General features: G+C 42.5%; 1 protein-coding gene across 6 annotated transcripts in view; it reads right to left on the reverse strand.

Annotated features, from left to right (window-relative positions):
* The window catches only part of Fryl (FRY like transcription coactivator), a 235,955-nt gene that overhangs the window by 58,177 nt on the left and 156,146 nt on the right, over nucleotides 1-21,632 (reverse strand). For all 6 annotated transcript variants that reach the window (XM_040747185.1, XM_040747186.1, XM_040747184.1 and 3 more), the window contains 14 exons: nucleotides 21,130-21,301; nucleotides 20,600-20,732; nucleotides 17,553-17,660; nucleotides 13,705-13,942; nucleotides 12,388-12,573; nucleotides 12,011-12,097; nucleotides 10,362-10,630; nucleotides 9,372-9,579; nucleotides 8,952-9,076; nucleotides 8,127-8,184; nucleotides 5,962-6,053; nucleotides 3,157-3,329; nucleotides 1,063-1,223; nucleotides 396-506 (listed from right to left, as the gene is read on the reverse strand). In XM_040747185.1, coding sequence (XP_040603119.1) covers nucleotides 396-506; nucleotides 1,063-1,223; nucleotides 3,157-3,329; nucleotides 5,962-6,053; nucleotides 8,127-8,184; nucleotides 8,952-9,076; nucleotides 9,372-9,579; nucleotides 10,362-10,630; nucleotides 12,011-12,097; nucleotides 12,388-12,573; nucleotides 13,705-13,942; nucleotides 17,553-17,660; nucleotides 20,600-20,732; nucleotides 21,130-21,301 — 2,121 coding nt within the window. The remainder of the gene's footprint in view (nucleotides 1-395; nucleotides 507-1,062; nucleotides 1,224-3,156; nucleotides 3,330-5,961; nucleotides 6,054-8,126; nucleotides 8,185-8,951; nucleotides 9,077-9,371; nucleotides 9,580-10,361; nucleotides 10,631-12,010; nucleotides 12,098-12,387; nucleotides 12,574-13,704; nucleotides 13,943-17,552; nucleotides 17,661-20,599; nucleotides 20,733-21,129; nucleotides 21,302-21,632) is intronic.

Raw genomic sequence — 21,632 nt, forward strand, 5'->3', positions numbered from 1 at the left:
TGTGAGTATTAAGAATTCCAACTTTCTTAGATGATATATCCTGTCTATTTTTTTTTCCACATGCTTATTCATTGACTCAGGCTCTCGACTGTGCCCAGAGCTCACCAATAATGTTAGCCCACTTTGCTCTGGCAATCCATACTGTTTTCTGAGCATTGGAATTACAAGTAGGCTGCCACACCAACCTGACATTTATGCAGGTGCTAGGGATCTGAACTCGGGTACACTTGCCTGGCAAATGCTTCAACCACAGAGTCATTTCCACAGCCCTAATGTTTTTAATGAATATAATTCTACCTGTTCTTAAGGAAGACTTATTTCAGTGGCTCACAGATTAGCTGCAAATACTGCAATGGTAATTTATTGTGGAACTTCAGAGGAACTGTTAGATTTACCTTTTTATCCAGAGAGTCCAAAATGTTATCCAGCCATTTGTATAAATAACCATCTGATGACAGTCCCACATTGTCTGCAACAGGGCCACAACACAGTACAGCAGACATAGCCTTCAAACGATAATATCAGAATGACATTTAAAACATTCTAGAAGCCAAATGTTGTTGCTTAATGAGAAGAGGCAAAGTATTTTTTACTCATGTGTGTATAGCCATTTTTCACAAGAAAATATATAATAGTAATTTTTTTGTTTTGCTTCTGGGGATAAACCCTAGGGCTTATACATGCTAGGCAAACTTTCTGCCGGGAAGCTGTACTTCTTTCTCTCTCAACAGCAACTTTTAAGAGTGAAGCATTTATTGTAAGTTCGTCTATCATCATACCAAATTAACTATGCTCTCAAGCACGAACAACAACAGGTATTCCTTAGAGGGAATCCTCAATGCTTTAAGATAACAATGATGGAATCTTACAGGCTTTTGAACTCTTCCTGTGCTGTATATTAAGTACCTAGACAAAGCTACCTATGTGGCAGACAAATCCACACCCTAACACTCTTGCTGCTCCGGAGAAACCCTTTTCTGTTCATGATATCACATAAGGAGAGACAGAAAACAAACTGACTTTTAACATAGTGAAAAGGAAATCAGGGGTCTGAGGAAATACCTTTAATGCACAGTACTGATGTCTATTGATCTGCATATTCCTATCGCTGTATCTGTCCAAGGGCGTAAACATGATGCTAAAGGGGCCTGCCCAGTGACTGAACAGCATAAACAGACTGTGACGAAGGCTTTGCTGAGGGAAAACACTTCTTCTCTGGTGCACTGTGAATAAAAAAACAGGTAGACATATTTACTTTTGATGTGCATGCCAACTTGTCACTTATTAACAACCACAGGCTATAGGACAGAGACAGGAAGTTGTATTTGAATCTATCCAAAACCTCCAGGCAGGAAGGATGCTGCAAGGAGTCTAAGAGGGAGCTAGAGTCAGGACCAGCCTCTTCCTGGCTGCCTGACGAACTCCAGAAAGACATTGCCACATGGGGCTTGATTCACTGCTGAATGAGGGCCTTTGACTAGAAAAGTGCTATCTCAGACTTTGTATTTTCCCCCCAGTAAAACAGCTGCCTTTGAAAAAGGAACCACACACTTGACATAAGAGTAAAGAAGGGCAGATCTACTCCAACATGTGCAGACTGCCATGTGACCTGTGATGTGCAGAAGCCTGCAGGGCTCTGTAAAAATGTTCCGTTTGGAATCTTCTAGTTCAGAGGAACATTCCCCATTTCGAGTCTGATCCCACTGTCTTAGTCAGGGTTACTGTTGCTGTGATGAAACACCAATATCAAAAGCGACCAGGGGAGGAAAGGGTTAATTTTTACTCACACTTTCATAGAACAGCTCAGCACAGCTTGCTGAGCCTGCTTTCTTATAGAACTCAGGACCACCAACTCAAGGACAGCACCATGCACAATGGGCTAATTACAAAAATGTTCTACAGCCAGACCTTATGGAGGCATTTTCTCGGCTGAGGTCCCCCCATTTCAGATGGCTCTGGCTTTTTGTCAAGATGACATAAAACTAGCCAGTACACCAACCCTAACATTCTCTGCATCACTATGGGCTAAGAAATTCAATAGTGTCTCAATAGACCAAGACGGACGCTGCGGGGAAGGTGCAGAGTAACAGAACTAAATCTATCTTACAGCAGCCACTCTTCTACACGGAAAACACAGAGGAGAAAAAGGCTCTTGGCCCTCAAACAATATTTTCCTTTCAAGGACAAAATAAGGCTCTGGTGCTTACAATTAACAAGTCTAATTATATACTTAAAAGTCATGTCCCATGTGACTGAGAGCCAAAGGTTAGTATATGTTACTTAAAATAACAAAATAATCACATTTGGAGAGGGTAAAAATAAATGTATGCTGCATACAAAGGGCTTATAGTAATCTTAAATCTCCTATTTGTAAAGCATTTATGACTTTTTAAAGCAGTTGTATAGATCAATCTTCCTAGGACATTTCTCAGTGCCTGCTCAAAATTAGGCAGGCATCTGCTATATGAACTCATCGGTAGCACCACCCGCTTGTTTTAATCTATATTCCTCACCTGTACTCTTCCTTTAACCTGTGGCTGTGACTTGTTCATTTTATTCTCAATTATCACTTTGAGCATTCCACTCCTAGCTCACTGTATCTACCACAAGCTCATCCAAAGAGCTCATTCTAATTGATGGCTTCTGAACTTTGTATCAGTGCCTTGATGATTGCTGAAAATCCCTAATGGGGGTTGGTTTCTTCTTGATTTCTAGTTACTGACACTAATTTTGAGGTTAAAACAAACAAAACAAAACAAACTCTTGCCATAGACATTGGTGCTGACATAGTTTCCCAGGATGCTCTCGTTAGAGGCTTTAAAAAGTATTTTAATTAATTGATTTGTTTATTTATTTTTGGTGTGTGTGTGTGTGTGTGTGTGTGTATGTGTTTGCACGCTCATGGGTTGACATGTGTGAACATGCCTCAGAGCTGGTGTGGCAGTCACATGTCAGCTAGCAGCAATCAGTTCTCTCCCCGTTTATGGGTTCCAGAGATGACCGACACATGATCAGTCTGGGCAGGAAGTACCATTCCCCACTGAGTCATCGTGTCCTGCCCACAAGTTACTTCTTTAAAATAGAAAACCTCAAAGTTAAGGAAAGCACAGACTGGCCCCTAGCATTCCAGGTGCTTTGAGAAGATGAAGAGCCTACCTGGAACATTCTGGATGATATTCGCCACTAAGGCACTGAAATGGCATCGGATATCCTTCAATGTGTCTGAGTCCTTTTCATTTTCTGCTTCCAGAAGTTGTCGAGTTAAATCTACATACTCCAATAAAGTGTTGTTGAGGAAATGTGTTTCGTTATCAAGGCCACCGCTTGCACTGAAAATACCGAAGAGAAGAAAACATTGAGTAACATGACTCTCATTTCCAACTGAAGAACAAATCCCATTTACCACATTCAGAAGAACACCTGGTAAACCTGGTGTGGTTGTGGCAGAATGACACTTGAAGACATAAAAATGAAATAAAAATGATTTTGGCTTACTTAAATATAAAAAGTAGGAGGTGCTTAATTGAGGAACTGCTACTGCAATCTATACCATTCAATCGCATACCTAACTTTTACAAAAACTAAATATTGCTGCTTTTCCATTTACATATATAGCTTTGTGGTAATGAGATGGGAGGCCTGTGGGGGGCAGCAGGGGTGGGGATGTGTCAGTGTAGAAAGGAAATTCCAATAAGCCTCCTGTCTCCTTTGCTCTTCATACCATACCCTTAATATGGTTGCTTATCCCCCAAGTACTTATCCCTGGCCTTCTGAGATGACATGTGTCATTAAGAATATATTTAAGGGGCTGGAGAGATGGCTCAGTGGTTAAGAGCACTGGCTGTTCTTCCAGAGGACTTGGGTTCAATTCCCTGCACCCACATGGCAGTTAACAACTGTTTATAACTCCAGTTCCAGGGAATCTGACACCTTCATACCAATGTACATAAAATAGATTTAAATAAATTATTTTAAAAAGGAAATATTTAAAGGGAATTCAAAGACCCAGTGCTGGACCTCAGACTGCTGTAGACTCCTGGAGCTGTCTTAAGCCTGCTTTTGGATTCTTACTGAGGCAAGAGAAGTACACCCAGAGCTATGGGCTGTTTAGAGTCAGAGTTTAGACTCCTGTCTTGTCCCATCAGCTCTTAGTTATATATCCAGTACCATGACAGAGGTTCACTAAGAATCTACATGAGTCACTATGCCTACAATGACCATAATGACCTTGCAAACAATAAGTGCTTGCTATATAAATCAAAGGTAATCACTTTCCTATTTGGCAAGGTTGGTTCTCATTTTATTGGGAAAGTACTTCTACATAGTATTTTTAAGGTAATTTTTTAAACTAATTCTATCTTTAAAAGACTCCTGATCACACAGAGAGTAAGATGTTTCAAAGGCTATATTAAAGATATCCATCTGTAATGATAAACATGTACTGAATGAACTGATGGGCCAAATTCTGACTTTTGTGAGAGAGTATTCTTTACCCTCAAATCATGACCAATTAGTGGGCTGCATCCTACACCAGGAAAGAACATTAGTCCACTTAAATATCCACTAGGCAGCTACTGCACACATGAGGCACACTGGGTCCTGGTCTCCCTGGGGCTCAAAGTGTCCCCATCCTTAACCATGTGGGATGGGGACACACAAAGCAGTGACAGCCTTCTATTAATTTTCTCTTAGACAAAAATGAGCCACAATAGCTCTTTTCTAAAACAATTACCGCTCAGTAGTGAGCATAGCTTATTTTCAACATGCCAATCCTGAAGGCTCATTTTGAATACTCCAATATTTGCTAGTCATCTAAAACAGAGCCATTCAAAGAACATCCATTCTCTCCCACCACTTTAAAAGGGACCATACAGAAAGGCTCATAGCTTAAATACTCTTCTTGTTTTATCATCAAGTCCACAAATCTCTACTTTATGGTTCATAATTTTCCCCTTGATTACCTTTAACCATGTTCTGTTTTGCTTTCCCCTCAACACACACAAAAAAGCCAATCTACAGCTTTAAAATTCCTTTCCACTGAAGCTCTGTTTCGAGAGTCTGTCACAAGCTCCTGAAGCTAGATCTGAATGGTGTTGGGCACACTAAGAAACAGCCAGGACAAGTGCTAGCACACACTGCTACTACGCTTGTTAAATTACCGACGCATTCCTCCCGTCTAAACTCCTTTCCAGCTACCTTCTGTGCACAAGGTCAGGTCCATTACTTCCTGCTACCAAAGGTCAGCTGACACCATTACCCTCCTAAGGAAACTGTTGACTTTCAACTCTCGGCTAATGGCATTTTCCTCAAGGGTCTTGGTCCCACTGTCAAGAATAATTCCAGGATTTATGGTTTGTGGATGGTGAAAAAACAGCTGTGAGTTACATCTGTAAAGTTCATAATTTCCCCAGCAGGATCAACAACAGATCATCAGGAGAAATTTGCATACCTTGCTAATAGTTAACCTTTGAACGTGTGAGTTTTTTTCAAATCCAGAAGATATTTATCTTCAAAATGAGGTAATACCTTATAAACCTGTCAAGAAAAGGCCACCACTATTGCCTTTTCCTAGAAATCAAGTCTCTCACCAAATATCAAAGTCATGGGCACTTTAGAGCTGGTTTTTGACCAGTCTACTAGGGCTGATTATAGATTTTCTTTCTTTCCTTTACTTTTCACCACCACCACCACCACCGTCATCATTATTAATTTTGGTAACTCTGTAGCTTAGGCTAGCCTCAAACTCATGGCAATCCTGCCTCTTCTGATGGTACATAATTTCTGGCTGTCGGTCCATGTACTGAATGCCTCTTTCACTGGTAAATAGTATTCACAAATGTTGACATACGTATTAGACAGGTATTTTTGTGGCAATGGTACCTTTCTGTTTTCATGTGTTTTAAGGAGAAAAGACATTCCCTAATGGTCCCAAAATTCTGAAACTCAGTATTCAATACCAACCTGTGACTAATGACACCAGCATCAGCCAGCAGTTCAAATATCCGTACCAGTTGTACTCGTAAAATGTCTCGACGCCTGCGCCGTTTCATATTCTGTTCAAAACACACAGAGATTACAGAGATGTAAATTAAGAAAACCCTGGGGAAATTCATGGGAAACTGCTGATGAGATCTGGATAGTCAACAACGTGGATGGGGGTAGGGGGGGATGCAGGCTCATCACGGTTATACAGCTCATGAAGTGTGGATGCTGAGGATGCTGCTGGCTGTGGTCTCAAAGGGACAGGTCTATGGATGGTGTGACATTAAAGAGCCAAACAAAACCATAGGGAATTTTATCAGCTGATCCCTCCTACACACAGCAGAAATAAAATCCTATAGTCACTCTTTGGTGATTTGTCGACCCGCTGATTTCAGAAGAACCAATCAATGATAACTTTTCAGAGTCATGAAGAATCCCTAAGACTCAGAAAACCAGTCAAACAATCCTAACATTAAAAACCTAAGGTTTTGCTCACGCCTGCTTCCCTCTTACTAATTTTTGCAGAGATACACATAAAAGCAAAGGGTGAATGAACAAGGGCTAAAACAACAGGGTGCTGATCCCGAGAGCAAGCTAAACAGGATATCACTTTCTATCCACCCTGCCTCGTTTACCAAGTAATTTTTCTAATGCAGAGCAATCAGATGTTTTAATCTTTCACTTCCCCATCCCAGTCCTCTTTCCTGCTCTCCAGAAGCAAGCTCATTTGCTGACTTCATTAAGTTTACTGCTTCCTTGGGGTCTTTCTAGAGTTTACAGCAATTCATTGTGAAGTAACCATCTTCAAGGACAGTCCTAACCGTCCTCAAGGGCATCTGCGGAGTTGTAACTGTATGTTTCTTGTTTATCTCCACAGCAAGACAGTGGGCTGCAGACTCTCAAATCAGAACTGGCATTCAAGGTGCTCTTCACCTAACATCAGTCCCTGTAAACAGAGGGGAACGCTACTGCTACCCTACAGCAAATGACAGGCCTTCAAAGTTCCCATTACAGGAGAACAGCCGTCACTAACTCCCTCTCCTGCTAAGTTTCTCAGGGGACCTCTCTACCCCAGCATTCACAGCAGGGATGGTCACAGGGATTTGCAGCCCTGTAAGTTGCTTCACAGAAACTGATGCTAGACCAGGCCACTTTCATGAGATACCTCATGTTGCGCTAGCTAGCCTAACCAGTCAACTACTTTCCCTTGTCATATAAAGTCACACAGCAAAAACAAGCAACTTTCGGTTCTTTTATAGTACTGTCAACTGTTTTTCTGTGTACAGTGCCTTTGTCCATTGGGAAAATTGTCCCCACATTTAGTCAGGCATCAGTACTTCCTAACGATGCAGGCAGGTAGAGTCCAGAGGCATTTATCCCTATGCATTTCTATGTAAGTTCATATCCACGTGTCACAGCAAACTGATGTAATTAGTTTACGTACTCCTTTCTTCCCAAACTCCTACTGTTTCTGAATGTCTCAGTTCTGTAGATGTGAGATTTGACAAGCAGGGCCGTCATGTGGGGGCCACTGGTTGCTGGTAAGGGAAGCTGGCTGCGGAGCAGCCAAGGCTGACTGCAACAGTTGCCTATGGATGTGTTCATGTTTCAAAGGCAGAGACGGTGAGGCTGGAAAGGCAGAAGGCATTTACTGTGTGGCCATTTTCAGAAAGCCTGCCCACGCTGTGCAGATCCCATGTCCCTCTCTCTCCCTTGCTACAGTGACTTTCCAGCTGTTTACACCCTGGGTTTCTGTATGTGTCGTACTGGGCAGAAGAGAGAATCTGCACGTGAAAAGCCAAGTTTAAAATACACCAGGCAGCTGGGCATGGTGGCCTGAGCTTTTAATCCCAGAACTCAGTAGGCACAGGAACATGGATTCTTGAGCTTGAGGCTAGCCTAGTTTACACAGTAAGTTTCAGACAATGCTGGGTTACTAGAAAGCAAAAGCAAGAAAGCAAACAAACAAACAAAAAACAAAAAAAAAAGCAAAAAAAAAAAAACCCAAAAAACCAAGCAAAATAACAACAAAACACATCAACTTTTATGTCTTAATTTCTACCCTTTAGTATACTATTTAGGATACATCAGGACAATGTTTACCACATAAATACTTAAAGGTGGGAATCCACACAGCAGCTTACCTCTGGCCTTCTTTCAAGTGCTTCTTTAATTATGGGATGTAACTCCTCTATTAGTTCCCTAAAAGAAAAACGGTATGTATTCTTTGCACCAAAAAGTCAGAATTTACAAATACATACTGGCATTTGGAAATACACACTGAAACAGCAGAAACTGACAAGTATTAACCCTAAGACTACTGTTGTAAACAGTTCTGAATGCTTCATTTTGATTACAAAACAGACGTTTAATCGAACACTTATTTAGAAACTGCAAAACATGGCACAAGCCTCTGTTTACAATATTTTTATTTCATTGTTTTGTGAACTGTGTATATTTTTATGGAGTTGAAACGTGGTTATGTGCAAAACGTTCTTCCATCTACACTAGCACACTACTAACGGGTTAATGACATCCTGCCAGACAGCAGGCTAGCCTGATTTTCCGAGAGAAATAGTCAGAAACAAAGGCAACTGATTAACACACATGGTTGTTTACTGAACCAGTGCTTGTAGTAACAGAAGATTATATAGAACCTAGTTTACATTTTGATTTATAATTGAAAATGTGCTCATTGCATAGGACTGAGAAAAAAATTAAAAGCCCATGGAAATAAAATCTGCCTATGATTCAATCATTTATATAAAAATGCTGACATCAGGGCACCAACTTTGTGGAGAAAATGAAGTTGAATTTTCCCAGTACAGATAAGCAATAGCTGAAATACACTAAGTGCCGAAGTCAGGGCTGCCGGGCAACTATGTGCAAGAGACCTCCTCCATTCTATGCCACCCCACCTCTCCTATGAGTACACTTGCTATCCTAGGATAATGTAAGAAGACAGTCACCTGAAGGCTCCTGGGTTGGTCCTGCCAAGACCTAGAACCAGGGACTCTGTGACCTCCATGCTCTCAGAGCGCATCATTGGAACTATGTGCTTGAACAGGGCTGAAGGGGATGGGCTGCCAATAATCTGAGGGAAGAGCAAATCACAATTGCCACAATTAGATAGCCAACCACGTATCTGACATTGAACAACCTTTGGTCAAACACAATTGAGTGAATGAAGCTTTGGGGGCAAACAAATGCTGCTTCAAAACTCACGCTCAGCGCACATAACCTAGAAATGCTAAGTGACTTGTCCGAGGTTTTCCCCCAGTGAAAACGAGCGGTATATTCTTCAACCTCTCTATTTTGCTTTCCATAAGAAACTTGAGCCATCCCTTTCCTGGAGTCACTGGGCACTCCAGAGGGTGAGGAAGACCCACCTTGGCATCCATGCTGTAGCCGCTGTCAGGGGTGGACGCCAGCGTCTCAGGAGGAGAGCATCTCATGGGGCCTGTGGATGCCGAGGGGGAGGGGCTGGGGGAGGGGGAGGCTGCGGTGCTGCAGCAGAGAATTAGGTAGTTTCTCCACAGGCCAATGTAGGAGTCACTGCTCGAGGTGGCATTTACTTTCTTTGCATTGATGGGGCTACTGAAAAATGAATAAACAGAAAGGAGGCAGAAATTGCATGTGTTTTGTTTAATATCTTATGTTTGAAAATATGTATTTACCTCCTTTCACACTGTTGTCCTTCCAACTGTGTCTTCCTTATGTCCCCTGTTATTAACAACCCCCCCCCCCCAATCCAACTTGTGCTGCTCACATGTGCAGTTTCATGGCCCTCCGCTGGGGCACGGGCCAAGTGCTAGCGGCCACACCCTCAAAAAACCAGTGACTATCTCTCCTCAGCAACTATCACCAGCAGGCTGCATTTAGGAAGTTTTTATGGAACTAATGTCAAGTTGTCTACCAATTTAAAGGAGATGGTTATCATAAAGTTTTTACTGGAAGCACTTGGTCTTTCTGGAGGGACCAAGGAGAGAAATGAAGAGAGCATCAGCTCTATCCTTGAAGACAGAATAGACAAAAATAGATGTCTGGAAGTCTACATCCTTTGTATCTCTCTTCCCCTCCAGAAGACAGCAATGTAGTGTAGCACACGACTTAAACAATTGCCAGTATATGTCACTCTTCAAAAGTGTGCATCTAGGGTGGGCGGAGGTGGCGCATGCCTTTAATCCCAGCACTCGGGAGGCAGAGGCAAGCGGTTCTCTGTGAGTTCGAGGCCAGGCTGGTCTACAGAGGGAGTTCCAGGACAGCCTCCAAGTTACACAGAGCAACCCTGTCTCGAAAAACAAAACGAAACAAAAACCAATCGTGCATCTTGAAAGCGGACTATGCGTTTTAAAATATGCTGCTCGCCAAGGACTTACTTTACATCGACCTGGGGGGACAAGAGCTGCAGCCTCGTGTACGCGAACATCCACGCGTAACTCACAGCTGTGGAGCAGTGCTTAGGGAGATTTTCTTGCTTTAGAAAACTGGAGAGACTTATAATCCAGGGGTCTTGGCCTTGGGTCACGTGTGCAAATATCCAGATGTGTGAGGGACTGATCACATCGAACTGGTGGCTGATGGGGGAAGAGTTCCACTCTGCTAACGTCTGCAGATCTACGGAGCTCGGGCAGTACAGCAAGGTAGTCTAGAAAGAGAGCAAATGCACACCACATATTGGAGTCACTGTCCAGGTTTTTATACGTGAGGTGACTCATGCCTAAAGTGGACTATCAGTGTTTTCTGGAATATAAGATAGAGTGTGGCTGGAGGTAGTATTGTGGGATGGTGAATTTCTGACATTCCCACGAGTTCATCCTCAAGAGAGGCATGTGGAGACTTTCATTATTCTCAAAAAAAGGCTGCATGGGCCAAGAAGATTGAGATCCAGAGCTTAAGTAATTCCAACGTGGGTACTCAACTTTCATGGGTCCACGGAACACTCTAAGAAATAAAACAAAAATCACTAACACTCATCCTGATGACACGGAACAGCTTGGAATGTGAGCTGTGTCATGCTCTAAGGTACACAACCTCAGATGTTTGTTCCTCAACAATCAGATTCTTAAAAAAATTAATATTTTAAAATTTAATTTTTATTTATTCATTAAGAACTGTTTAAGGCATTGAGTCACTTATTACACTATTTGTTACAATAACACATGGCTAATAATATAAAACAATTCTTTTAATTATATACATTTTAAATCATGTCTTAGGCTTATAAAGTGTTATTATTACCTGCCTGTGATTGTGTATAACAGATGTGTTATACAAGAACCAGGTGTTGAGCAGAAGGCAAATATATCTTTCCCCCACGTAACCCAAAATAGGAGGATTAAAATTCGAGTAGTAAATTTCACAGTTGTTCCTACATCAACCTTGGAGTACTGACTTGACTTACCCCCCCACCCTACCCCCACTCCATAAAACTAAAGGAAGTTTGCCAGAGTTAGGCTGGATATGGTCCTGGGTTCTATCCCAAGAACAGAAACTGTAGGAGAAGGAAACGGGGCAAGAGGGGGAGGGAGAGGAGAAAAAAGTAAAGACATTTTTAAGACATTTTTACCTTCATTTTTTTTTTTGGTAACGTGTTTGCTGATAAAATGTTTCTCTAAATTGCAACATACTATTTACTTAGTTTCATAAAGCAAATAAAAATATTCACTGAAAAAGCCAAGAGTGTTTTTCCCCCTTTGATTAAGAGTGTTTCTTCCTATGACTGTAACCACTAAGGAGTCAATCATGGTCCAGTGACATCACATTTAAGGGGAACATCTTAGATTGGAAGGCTAGAATTTTACCAAGACCACCTTATATTTATGGTGACAAGAACTAGTCACTGCATAGGTACAAGCCACTTTAAACCCCCTTACATGCTTGAGAAATACTTTCTAACTCACTGCACCTGTTGAGGAGACACATTTACACATACACATATGGATGTGCATACATGTACACACACAGGGATATGTATTAACCTGCCTTGAATCCCAAAATAAGATGGAGAAGACACTCCTGCAGTTACCTGATCAGCCCCCGTCAGATGTATGAAGCTCTCGAGAATGGATGGGCTCAGCCTGTCCATTACGTCTATGGCTAACTCATCATCACCCTGTAAGAGAGAGACCATGCATCTAAATAAGTGAGGCATACTTAAGAGCCGGCGACAGGAAGGGAAGCTGAGTAGAGTTGGAGCTCAGGCTCTTGTGAAGAATTAGGGAGCAGGGTCGGGTGGGGTGAGGGATAGGGTGGGTTTGCATCAGGCCCACTCCAGCATGCAGCCGTAAAGTAAGTTACAGGGAGTACATGTAGCATGTACTCCACCTGCATGGAGCACGGATGGGCAGAAGGGTAGTCTTAAACGTGTTCATGAGACGACTACATGGAACACCTTAGTCTTACCTTAGGTACCTCCAAAAGTACAAATAAAGCCCGGATTTCTCTGAGGACACTGACAGCTAGTCTTCTGGTGGCAGGCCGACTACTACAGAGGATGACAAGCGCAAAGCCTTCGACCACGTGGAACACAGTGGAGTACGGGTTCCTTTCCGGAGGAGGGGGATGAGGACCTCCATTAGCGATACCATGCTTGAAAAAAAAATACAAGTTAAAAAACAGGTAAAATTTAAAAAGATATATGAATTTGGAAAAGAGACAGTAACCAATAAAGCAATTACAATCATTATGATAGCAGGGCTGCCTTGACTCAAGGGATTTAAACATGATTTACTTTATTGAAATGCACCAGAGTGGACTGGGGTAAGTGGCATAAGCCTGTCATCTTAGCAGCTCAGGAGGCTGAAGCAGGAAGGTCACAAGTTTCAGGACAGTTTAGGAAACAGAGTAAGTTCAAGTCCAGCTTGGGCAACTTAGTATTAAGACCTGGTCTGAGAATAAGAAGTAAAAACAATTCTTGGTGTCTATCTCAGTGGCAAAGCCCTTGTAGGAGGAATGGGGTTCAGCATTCAATTGGTCCATATCAGAGAGAATAGAGTAATAGAATGCAGAGAATAAAGTGCCCCGATGGCAGTCCAAATAGGATGTACCTAACTTGTCACTCCGACTCCCCCTGCGACCTTGCAACCGTCACTTAATCCCTCTCAGTATAATATTTACAAATGGGAAATGAGAGACTGGACTTCATCTTTCATGTGTAAGTGCAGACTGGGCACACACTGTCACGAGGGAGCTTGTTGGGAGCAGGTGTGTTCAGTGTTGAATCTGTATGCTCACAAAGACCCCAGGGCGGCCTAGACGGTCCAGCTCTGATCTTCCAGAGTTCTACACTATTTGTTGTGTTAGAAGGTAACCATGTATGCACTTAGTAGAGCAAAGGAACACAGACCTCTGCACTCAAGAAACTAGCAAGAAACTAGTGCCTTTGTTAAAACAGTCAACCTTAAGTGACACACTACCAAAGGTTTCATATAAAATCTTTGAAATGTTGGAAACACCTTCATGTAAGAATTGCCCTACAATCCCTATGCACTATAAAACATTACCTATTGTCAAACAAAGAAGGCTAAAGGTTAGACACAAGTACTTGGTCTCCAACACATGAATGAGGAGACAGTCCAGAACAAGGGATCACCATCAGCAGAAGGTCATTGCAACTAGTAACAACCATAAAGCCTGACAGAGCCAATCTATGTCATGAAGTGTCACAGTGGGTCACTTACTACTGATCACACACAAAGTGACGATGTGGGGGTGTGGTACCTGGGAGTCCTGGGTCTTGTTATACATCTGAGCTGCCTGTTTCCATTGATTTATCAGTTGTACCAACATCTTTACAGCATTATCAAGAAGGGTGGGGTGGACATCAGTCACTTCACGGACAATAAAATATACAAATCCTGAAAGAACGTCCTCCCGCCAATCTGGAAAATCAAGCATTAGTGCCTGTAGAGTGTTGAAAGCCAGCGCCCGAAGTTCTTCGTCCATGTGGACCGTGAGCCTACCGAAAACAGAATCCCATTAGCGAGCCTCGAAACAAAACGTGATGCTGTCACTAACACAGCAAAGACATCTGAACATAAATCCCTGCTCCAAACCATAAAACTAATATGTTTGAATTGTCCCTTCAAATGCTCTGTGAGGATATTGGGGGGAAAGGAGCTCGCGTTCACTTTGCCATGTTATAGTTGCTCTTCCGTGCTAAGCTATAGCTTAAATTTCGTGTTAATCTAGTCACAATCACTGATGTGTTTGCTAAAGTTCAGGATAGTATGTCTTGAATTTAAATGACAGGCGGCTGTGTAGAAATACAAATGACATCAGAAATCCATTTCAAACTTTTGTCAATCCTTAACATACTTTATAGTGTTCTCCTATAATCAATAAAAAATTGTCCAACCACACAGGATCTTAGCAATAACTTAACACTTACTCAGTCTTTTGGCATTACTAGAAAGGACATGACTAGTCTCAACCATCACTTACAGGCATTTAAGTTTGTAGATGAATGAATATAAATAGCCCATTAGAAAGGTAATGATCTAGATAAATCAACAGAAATAAATCTTTAGCTGAGAATAGAAGCAAATTTAGATGTAATATAAGAAAAGGCCTACAGCCCATCAGGCCCAAAAGAGTTTAGGACTCAATAAATCAAAATGTATTAATTACATTTTAAAAAGCTAAATTACTTGTTAAAGACTTCAATACAACAATCATAATTTTAGTTATAAGATTTTTAACAAAAGAATGAGAAAATTAAAAAGGGATGCAGTTCTGAAGCTGCAATACAAGCCACCACATGCATACAAGCACCTGGTCTAGAGTCGAAGGTGATTTCAGTGGCCAACAACACAAGCAAAGGCATTCAAGTTAGAAATGACCCAAAGAACAGGCAGTTAAAGAGCACACTGTGCACGTATGCATGGGAAGACAGAGTGATCCACCGGGAGAGAGGGGGGCGTTATGTGGGTAAGAGGGGTGTAGCAACGGTTTGCTGAACTCAGATCTGGTTTTTGCTAAGCCATCCTTCAACTGCTGGAGAAGCTAAAGAGACATCCGTTACAGCCACATAGGTTTTGGTAGCGAGACACGCAGCAGCTTCGACAGCTACAGCGTACCGTAAGTCAACATGGTGGGACCACACCTCTCCAGCCCAGTGTGCTGTCTCAGGTGCTGACACCAAGGAAAACACCGTGGAAAACAAGTGACAGGGTGCTTTCCACGGTAGTGATTTCCACAGCCCTTAAATCCATGACTGTCTAAGTATCTCACACCAATCAGTGTGACTCAGGGTTAATGACTCCTTGGGTGGAGGAGATAACAATGGGACCTGGCTAATTAAAGTCAGGGATTATCTTTCCCTAGAGACGTCAGAGAGATCTATAAATCTATAAATGTTGTTTCTTTGCTGGCTTCCCTTATTTTTGAGTAAGAGTTAGACATTATAATTCCAAACCAACAGATTCTAGACTCTTTTTGGCCACGGAGGCAAACTAATTAAAAATGACAGCGACAGGGGAAGGAAGTAAAGTAAGCAGCAATTCAACTGCTATTCCCTTCTCAGAAGCTGGCTGCTTTTGTTTTTAGGTTCCCGAGCCCTGACCCTCTCAGGTGCAGCTTCATTCTGGGGGAGGTGACGGGGGCAATACAGCAGAGTCATCCTGTGGGATCACCTTCTGCAGGCCGAGTGAAGCTGAGGCGGGGACCAGTGAGAACAGACTCAGTGATAACTACTCTCTGATTGTCCAAGGGACAATGCTGCAGCTAACACTTCAGGTTCCAAATGGGGACCCTTCCTTATGCCACACTTAGTTGTATTTTGTTTATTTTGTTTTGGGAACAGGGTCTCACTATAGAGCACAGGCTGGCCTCCAATTCTTAATTCTCCTGCCTCCGAGTCTTCGGTGCTGGAAGGTCACTGGCAATGTACAGCATATAGCTCTGCAACCTAACCTGTGGCAACAATGGCGAGGGAAGGGCTGGGAGATGGCCTGAGAGGACTGGAGTTCAATCCCCAGTGCTCACACAATGTGGAAGTAAAGGACCAATCTCAATTACAAAGTTGTCTTCTGAACTCTACACCTGTGTCCTGGCATGTGCACCCCCATCACACACATGCACATATAATGATGATACATTTAAAATTTTTTAATTAAAAAAATTAAGAGACAGCTGAGCCTGCTGGCATAAACATCAAATTCCAAGTACTCAAGAGACTGAGGTAGGAAGATTCCCAAGGTCAGGCCTGCCTGGCATCAGATGGAAATCAAGGTCAACCTAGACAGCGTGGTGAGACCCTGCTTCAAAATAAAGCATATAGATGTGTACGATGTATAATTAAACAAAGCGGTTGGGAGGCAGCTCGGCAGCTATGGAGAACTCGCCTTACATGTGCAAGACTTTAGGTTCCATTCAGTGCCACAGAACAACAACGCAGAGGCTGAACAGGCAGAGACAGAGGTATGGAAAGGTGCAGTTTCAAAGAAGCCCCTGTTTCCTTATATTCCTCCCAGGAGACAAACACCGCTCCATCTGTAGTCCCAACGCCCGAGGGAGGCACGAGCCTGCCTGTGAAATGCCAGGTGTTTTCACCCAGGGCTGGAACAGGTCGCTGTTGAAATCTAGTCACTATTTACACAGTATCGTGAGTGCCCAGCAACCAGTAAACACTTTCAACACAGCTGAGCATTCCCGCTCGGGAACAGTCGCTCTGCTTGGTTTCCCACTAGGGTGTGGCTAGCTAACTGTGGTTCTGGGTTAACTCCAGGCAGATGCCCAGTCACGTTCACTCCTGAAATATGATCTGGCTGCTTCTGTAATGCCTCAGTGAGAATGCAGACATGAGCCAGGCCATGAAAGTGGCTCTCAACCTTCCTAATGCTGTGACCCTTTAACACAGTTCCTCATGCCATGGTGACCCCAACCATAAAACTTGCTTTTGTTGCTACTTCATAACTGCAATTTTGCTATTGCCATGAATCATAATGTAAATACCTGTGTTCTCCGATGACTGTAGGCCATCCCTGTGAAAGGGTCATTCAAACCCCAGTGAACTATGGCATCATCTGCAAAGCTTTGAAATATTTACTGTCTGGTCTTCCATGGAGAAGGCGTGCTGACCCCTAACTGCACGATCCCCAACGGCATCTGTACAGCAGAGCCTCGACAGGCTACCATGTCATCTTAGAGTCAGGCTAGGAAGCATCAATGTGTGCCTGCTATGTTATTTATTTATTCACTCTGGAGAACTACCTTGTGCCTAATGGTGAACATGAAGACTTGAACTTAGCAGGTTCTCCTATAGCAGAAAATGTTAGGTGGGTTTTGGTCACCACCTCAGATGCTGATGGAATGACCGCGAAGGAAACACCAATGAGGCCCGGATGTAAGAGATATTTGCCATTTAAATCAACAAACTATGACTTGACAGGGAATGGGAAAAGAGCACTGAGTGGGAGATGTGGAAGAATGTTAGAAGGTAAAAATTTGAGTGGGGATAATAAAATGAGAAGAGAGTAAATCGGATGGCTCAAAATTTAATTTGCTGCTGCCTCACTGTGAACACAGTAAGACAGAGACGTCATCTTGCTAACAGTAATGTCACTCACCTCGCTAACAACTCAATGAGGTCGGTTCTGCTCATGCCATCAGGAATCAGCCTTGGAATCGCCGCAATACATGTTCTAAACAAATCAATTTTGGGTTTTCTTTCCCCCCTGAAAAATGGATCACAGACAAAACAGAATAAGAAATATATCACAAGGGCTAGAAAACTCCATTTTGCAAAAATGTTACTGAAGGTATGAGCCAAGGATAATGGGTACAAGAGAAAGGAGGGGGTACATGCAAATTCATACAGACCCAGCAGCCTGTTATCACTAATACATAAGAGAAAGGATGGAGACTACTCAGGGAAATGACAGCTAATAACTAACTTCATTAATTAGAAAGCATTCACAGCAACTTAATTTCAAATACTCAAAATTGTATGCTATCTGTTAAGAACTCAGCATAATAAATACTAGTTACTACTGTAACTAGTTGTGTGATGATTAACACGGATTATTAACTTCACAGGACCCAGTATTACGTGGGACGAAGCTTCAGGGCGTGCCTTGGGGGTTACCTACACTAGCTTAATTGAAGCAGAAAGACATATTGTGAATGCAGGAGGCACTATTCCATGGTCTGGGTCCTGACTACATAGACAAGAGAAAGCAAGATGAGCATAAACACCTAGTGCTCGCCACTTCCATATTGTGAACACAATGTGACTGGCTGTCTCAGTCTCCTGCTGTCACGACCTCCCCACTACAATGGGCACACTCTACAGCTGTGAGCTCACAAAAACCTTCCTTTCCCCGAGTGGCTCTGGTCAAGTATTTTGCCACAGATACAAGACAAGTAACTAATACTAGCATGTTGATATTGTTAAATATCTAAACTTATTAGTTTTATAATCAGAGGTTCTCATGTTAGTATTCATATCTTTTCTTCTTGTCCTCTTGTGATACACACATGTATATATGTTTAAGTTTTATGCAATTTAAATCCAGTATTGATGTTTTAAAATGGCAGGCCCTCCCGTACAGCAGATGTTTAATATAGTTTAATTTGCTATATATGTGTCAATGGGGGTAGGATGTTAAGGATCAAATCCACTGCCTTATTCATGCCAGGCAGGGGCTCTCCCACTGAGCTACATTCTCCCCTCCTCTAGCATGGTTTCTTAAAGTTATTCACTAATTTTACTTTAAATGCCAAAATGGTTTTCATTTGATCTGTGATTAAAGGAAAGCTGCTTACTTTTATTTTATCTTCAGTGGTCTCTAGTTGCCCAGTAATAACCCCCATGCACAAAAGAACCAAGATGTTCTAAGAGTTTGGGTCAGTCTCTGCTTTAGAGATATTTACACAGTTGTCGCTTTGTGTGGCTTTAAAATGCATGGATTAGAGTGACCACAAGTCTCTGAGATGTGGTTTAAGGTGCAGCCACTGTACCAGCACAAATGCTGCTGCTGGCTGCCTGGTCTGCAAGGCCCTGGAGAAACAACAGATGCACACCTGAATGGGTGGCCAGGCACACCACACCTTTCAAAACCGTAGCTGACTGCACAGTGTGCACCTGCTGTCTAGTTCATCCCCACGGCCAAGTATGTGACTACTGTGAGGTCTGTTTGCTAAAATGGACAAGTAAGAGAGGCTGGGGCCAACAAAGATGAAAGTGGGGAAAAGAAAACAAAAAGCCTTAGCATATTCTTATAATTTCATATTGTTCCAGAATCTTCTCTAAATATGAGGTTATGTTTCAGAGACCCCTGATGACGTCTGGTTTTATACACTCCCCTCTCACCACCAGTTACTGAGGGATTAATCCAAGGGTTATCACCGCTGTATGGGACCAGCTAGAAACAGCTTGACTGGCCTTTGGATCCCCATGCCCAAATGTAGCATGCAGATATGTCCCAGTGACTGTCTCTTGGCCACAGTGTGACCTGGAACTTGTGACTGCTTCTTTGAAACATGCCAATTAAGGCACCATGTGGGAACTCTGCTTAGGCAGCACTCTGGGTCCAACAAACACCAGCTTGGGGCCTTTTCTTAGCACACTCCCTAACCTCTGCGTGACCTCTAGGAATTCTGTGTAGTCTCTGAGACCTCGAAATAATGAACTGTTTCCATGTGAGGTCTCTCTTCATCATCTGGAGTCTACTGTTAGAGTACAGTGAAAGACCAAGGGAAGGGAAATCCAAACTTAAATGTAAAAGGAGTCACAGGAGAGCAAGGTGACCAGAGGACAGATACTATAGTCACTTGAGGTTCTCACAAGACAGTCAGAGGAACGGGATGTAAACTTGTTGATGTTGATGTTAAGAGTGGTTGTGGTGAAAAGGAGGAAGACGCCTTAGAGGAAGTCAAACACACACAACCTTCGCATTTGAAAACTCTCAGGACACTACATTACAGCAGCATACAATAGCCATATGTTAAATAGGCCCAGAGAGCAAACTATCCAATGGGATATTCCAAGACCTACAGTGCAGATATCTAAATCTACATCGACATCTAAAATCTACCATACAGATAATATTGACACCTGTCAACAAATAAGAGGCATTAGCTACCATAAAACACACCAGCCCATGGAAAGGAAGTTTCTAACAGTTCAAGAGAAAATATGATGAATGAAAAATAACCAACATGGGGTTGGGATATAAGATGGGGCTGTTTCTAAAGAGCTGCCCACACTTCACTCTCTCTGTGTTCTCTGGTTCCTAGAACAGAAATAAAGAGCCCAGATTTGCAGGACTCCTGGCCATTTCTTTTTCTTTCTTTGTTTACAGCAGGAGTATGTATGTAGGACCATTTGTTAGACTTCATTCAGTCAGTTGTACTATACATGTCTGTGGTAAGTGGGAATTATTCATGTGATAAATGAAAGTAGGGTTCATTATTGAACTTTCATTATCTCCACTAGTTCAGCATCACATAAAACAACAAAATGGAGCTTGTGGAAGCATTCTCTGTATTAAAAACTACAGCAAACGGGAAGTCCAGGAGAAAATGTACAGAAACAGGTAAGCAAGGACCAGCCACCGATATGTACTCTTCTGTGAAAACTGAAATAGCAATAGAGTATACATTTAGTACATACGTAATCATGTCTTCAGGCTCCTTGTTGGACATCTGCACACTGGTCATACACATTGGTCTCCCAACCTCTTTGTCCAAATGTCGGAGAATGCTATCTAATGCTTTTCTTACTTGAGGATAGTAAACTGACATTCCTAAGAGGGAAAGAACACAGTCACAATAATGCCTGAGACAGCATACAAGACTGCTTTCTGTAATAACCTATCGATAACCTCTCAATGAAGAGAGCTTGCTGTTATCACATTAGAAGATGTTCCAACTGTGACATGTTCCTCAGGATACTGAATACAAATTACGTAGAACTCAAACTCAGATTTGAAGGATGGAACATACGCAACAGCTTCCCATAGGAAAACACGTTTAACAAGAGAACCCTTGATAGGAATACGAAAAACATTATCAAAACGTAATCACTAGATCACTGTACTACTGGGGCATCCACACTCGGCAACAGACGCACTTTAGATTTGACTGTGGACAAGAACAAAAGAACGCTACAACAACAATGCATTCATTCTAATTAACACTAACCTATGACTTTTGCTTCTTCATCCGTCAAGGTTTTATTGAGAAAAATCTTCTTTACGCGAAGTGTGTTTCCTGAGGGAAGAATGACTCCTGTTGTGGGCATGGGGGGGTCACCATCTTTCTGCTGCAGGCTGTCCGCGATGACAAGGAAGACTCTGAGGCCAATGTTCATCCTCTTCAGAGAAAACAGACCCAAGAGGAAGAAATCAGGGCCATGCACGTTATATGCCAAGGGGGCTGAGAGAAAGAAGGACAGAGGGAATCTAATCTTTCTGCCCAACACTGGGAACCAGCCCAGGCAGCAGAGTCTGCCGTGGTTTTAAATTCCCATCCAGGACCCATACCCTTTTGGGGTCAACTCTCCTTGTCCTTTGAAATCTCTCTGCGCTTTCTCAACGTTCGTGACTCTTTTGACCTCCATCCCCTCTCTAAGACCACTTTTCTTCTTCACAGGAGGAAATCATATCAATGACCTCTTTTCACAAATCCCACCAATCTACTGACAG

Source organism: Mesocricetus auratus, unplaced genomic scaffold (assembly GCF_017639785.1).
Source record: "Mesocricetus auratus isolate SY011 unplaced genomic scaffold, BCM_Maur_2.0 Super-Scaffold_100006, whole genome shotgun sequence".
Classification (NCBI taxonomy): domain Eukaryota; kingdom Metazoa; phylum Chordata; class Mammalia; order Rodentia; family Cricetidae; genus Mesocricetus; species Mesocricetus auratus.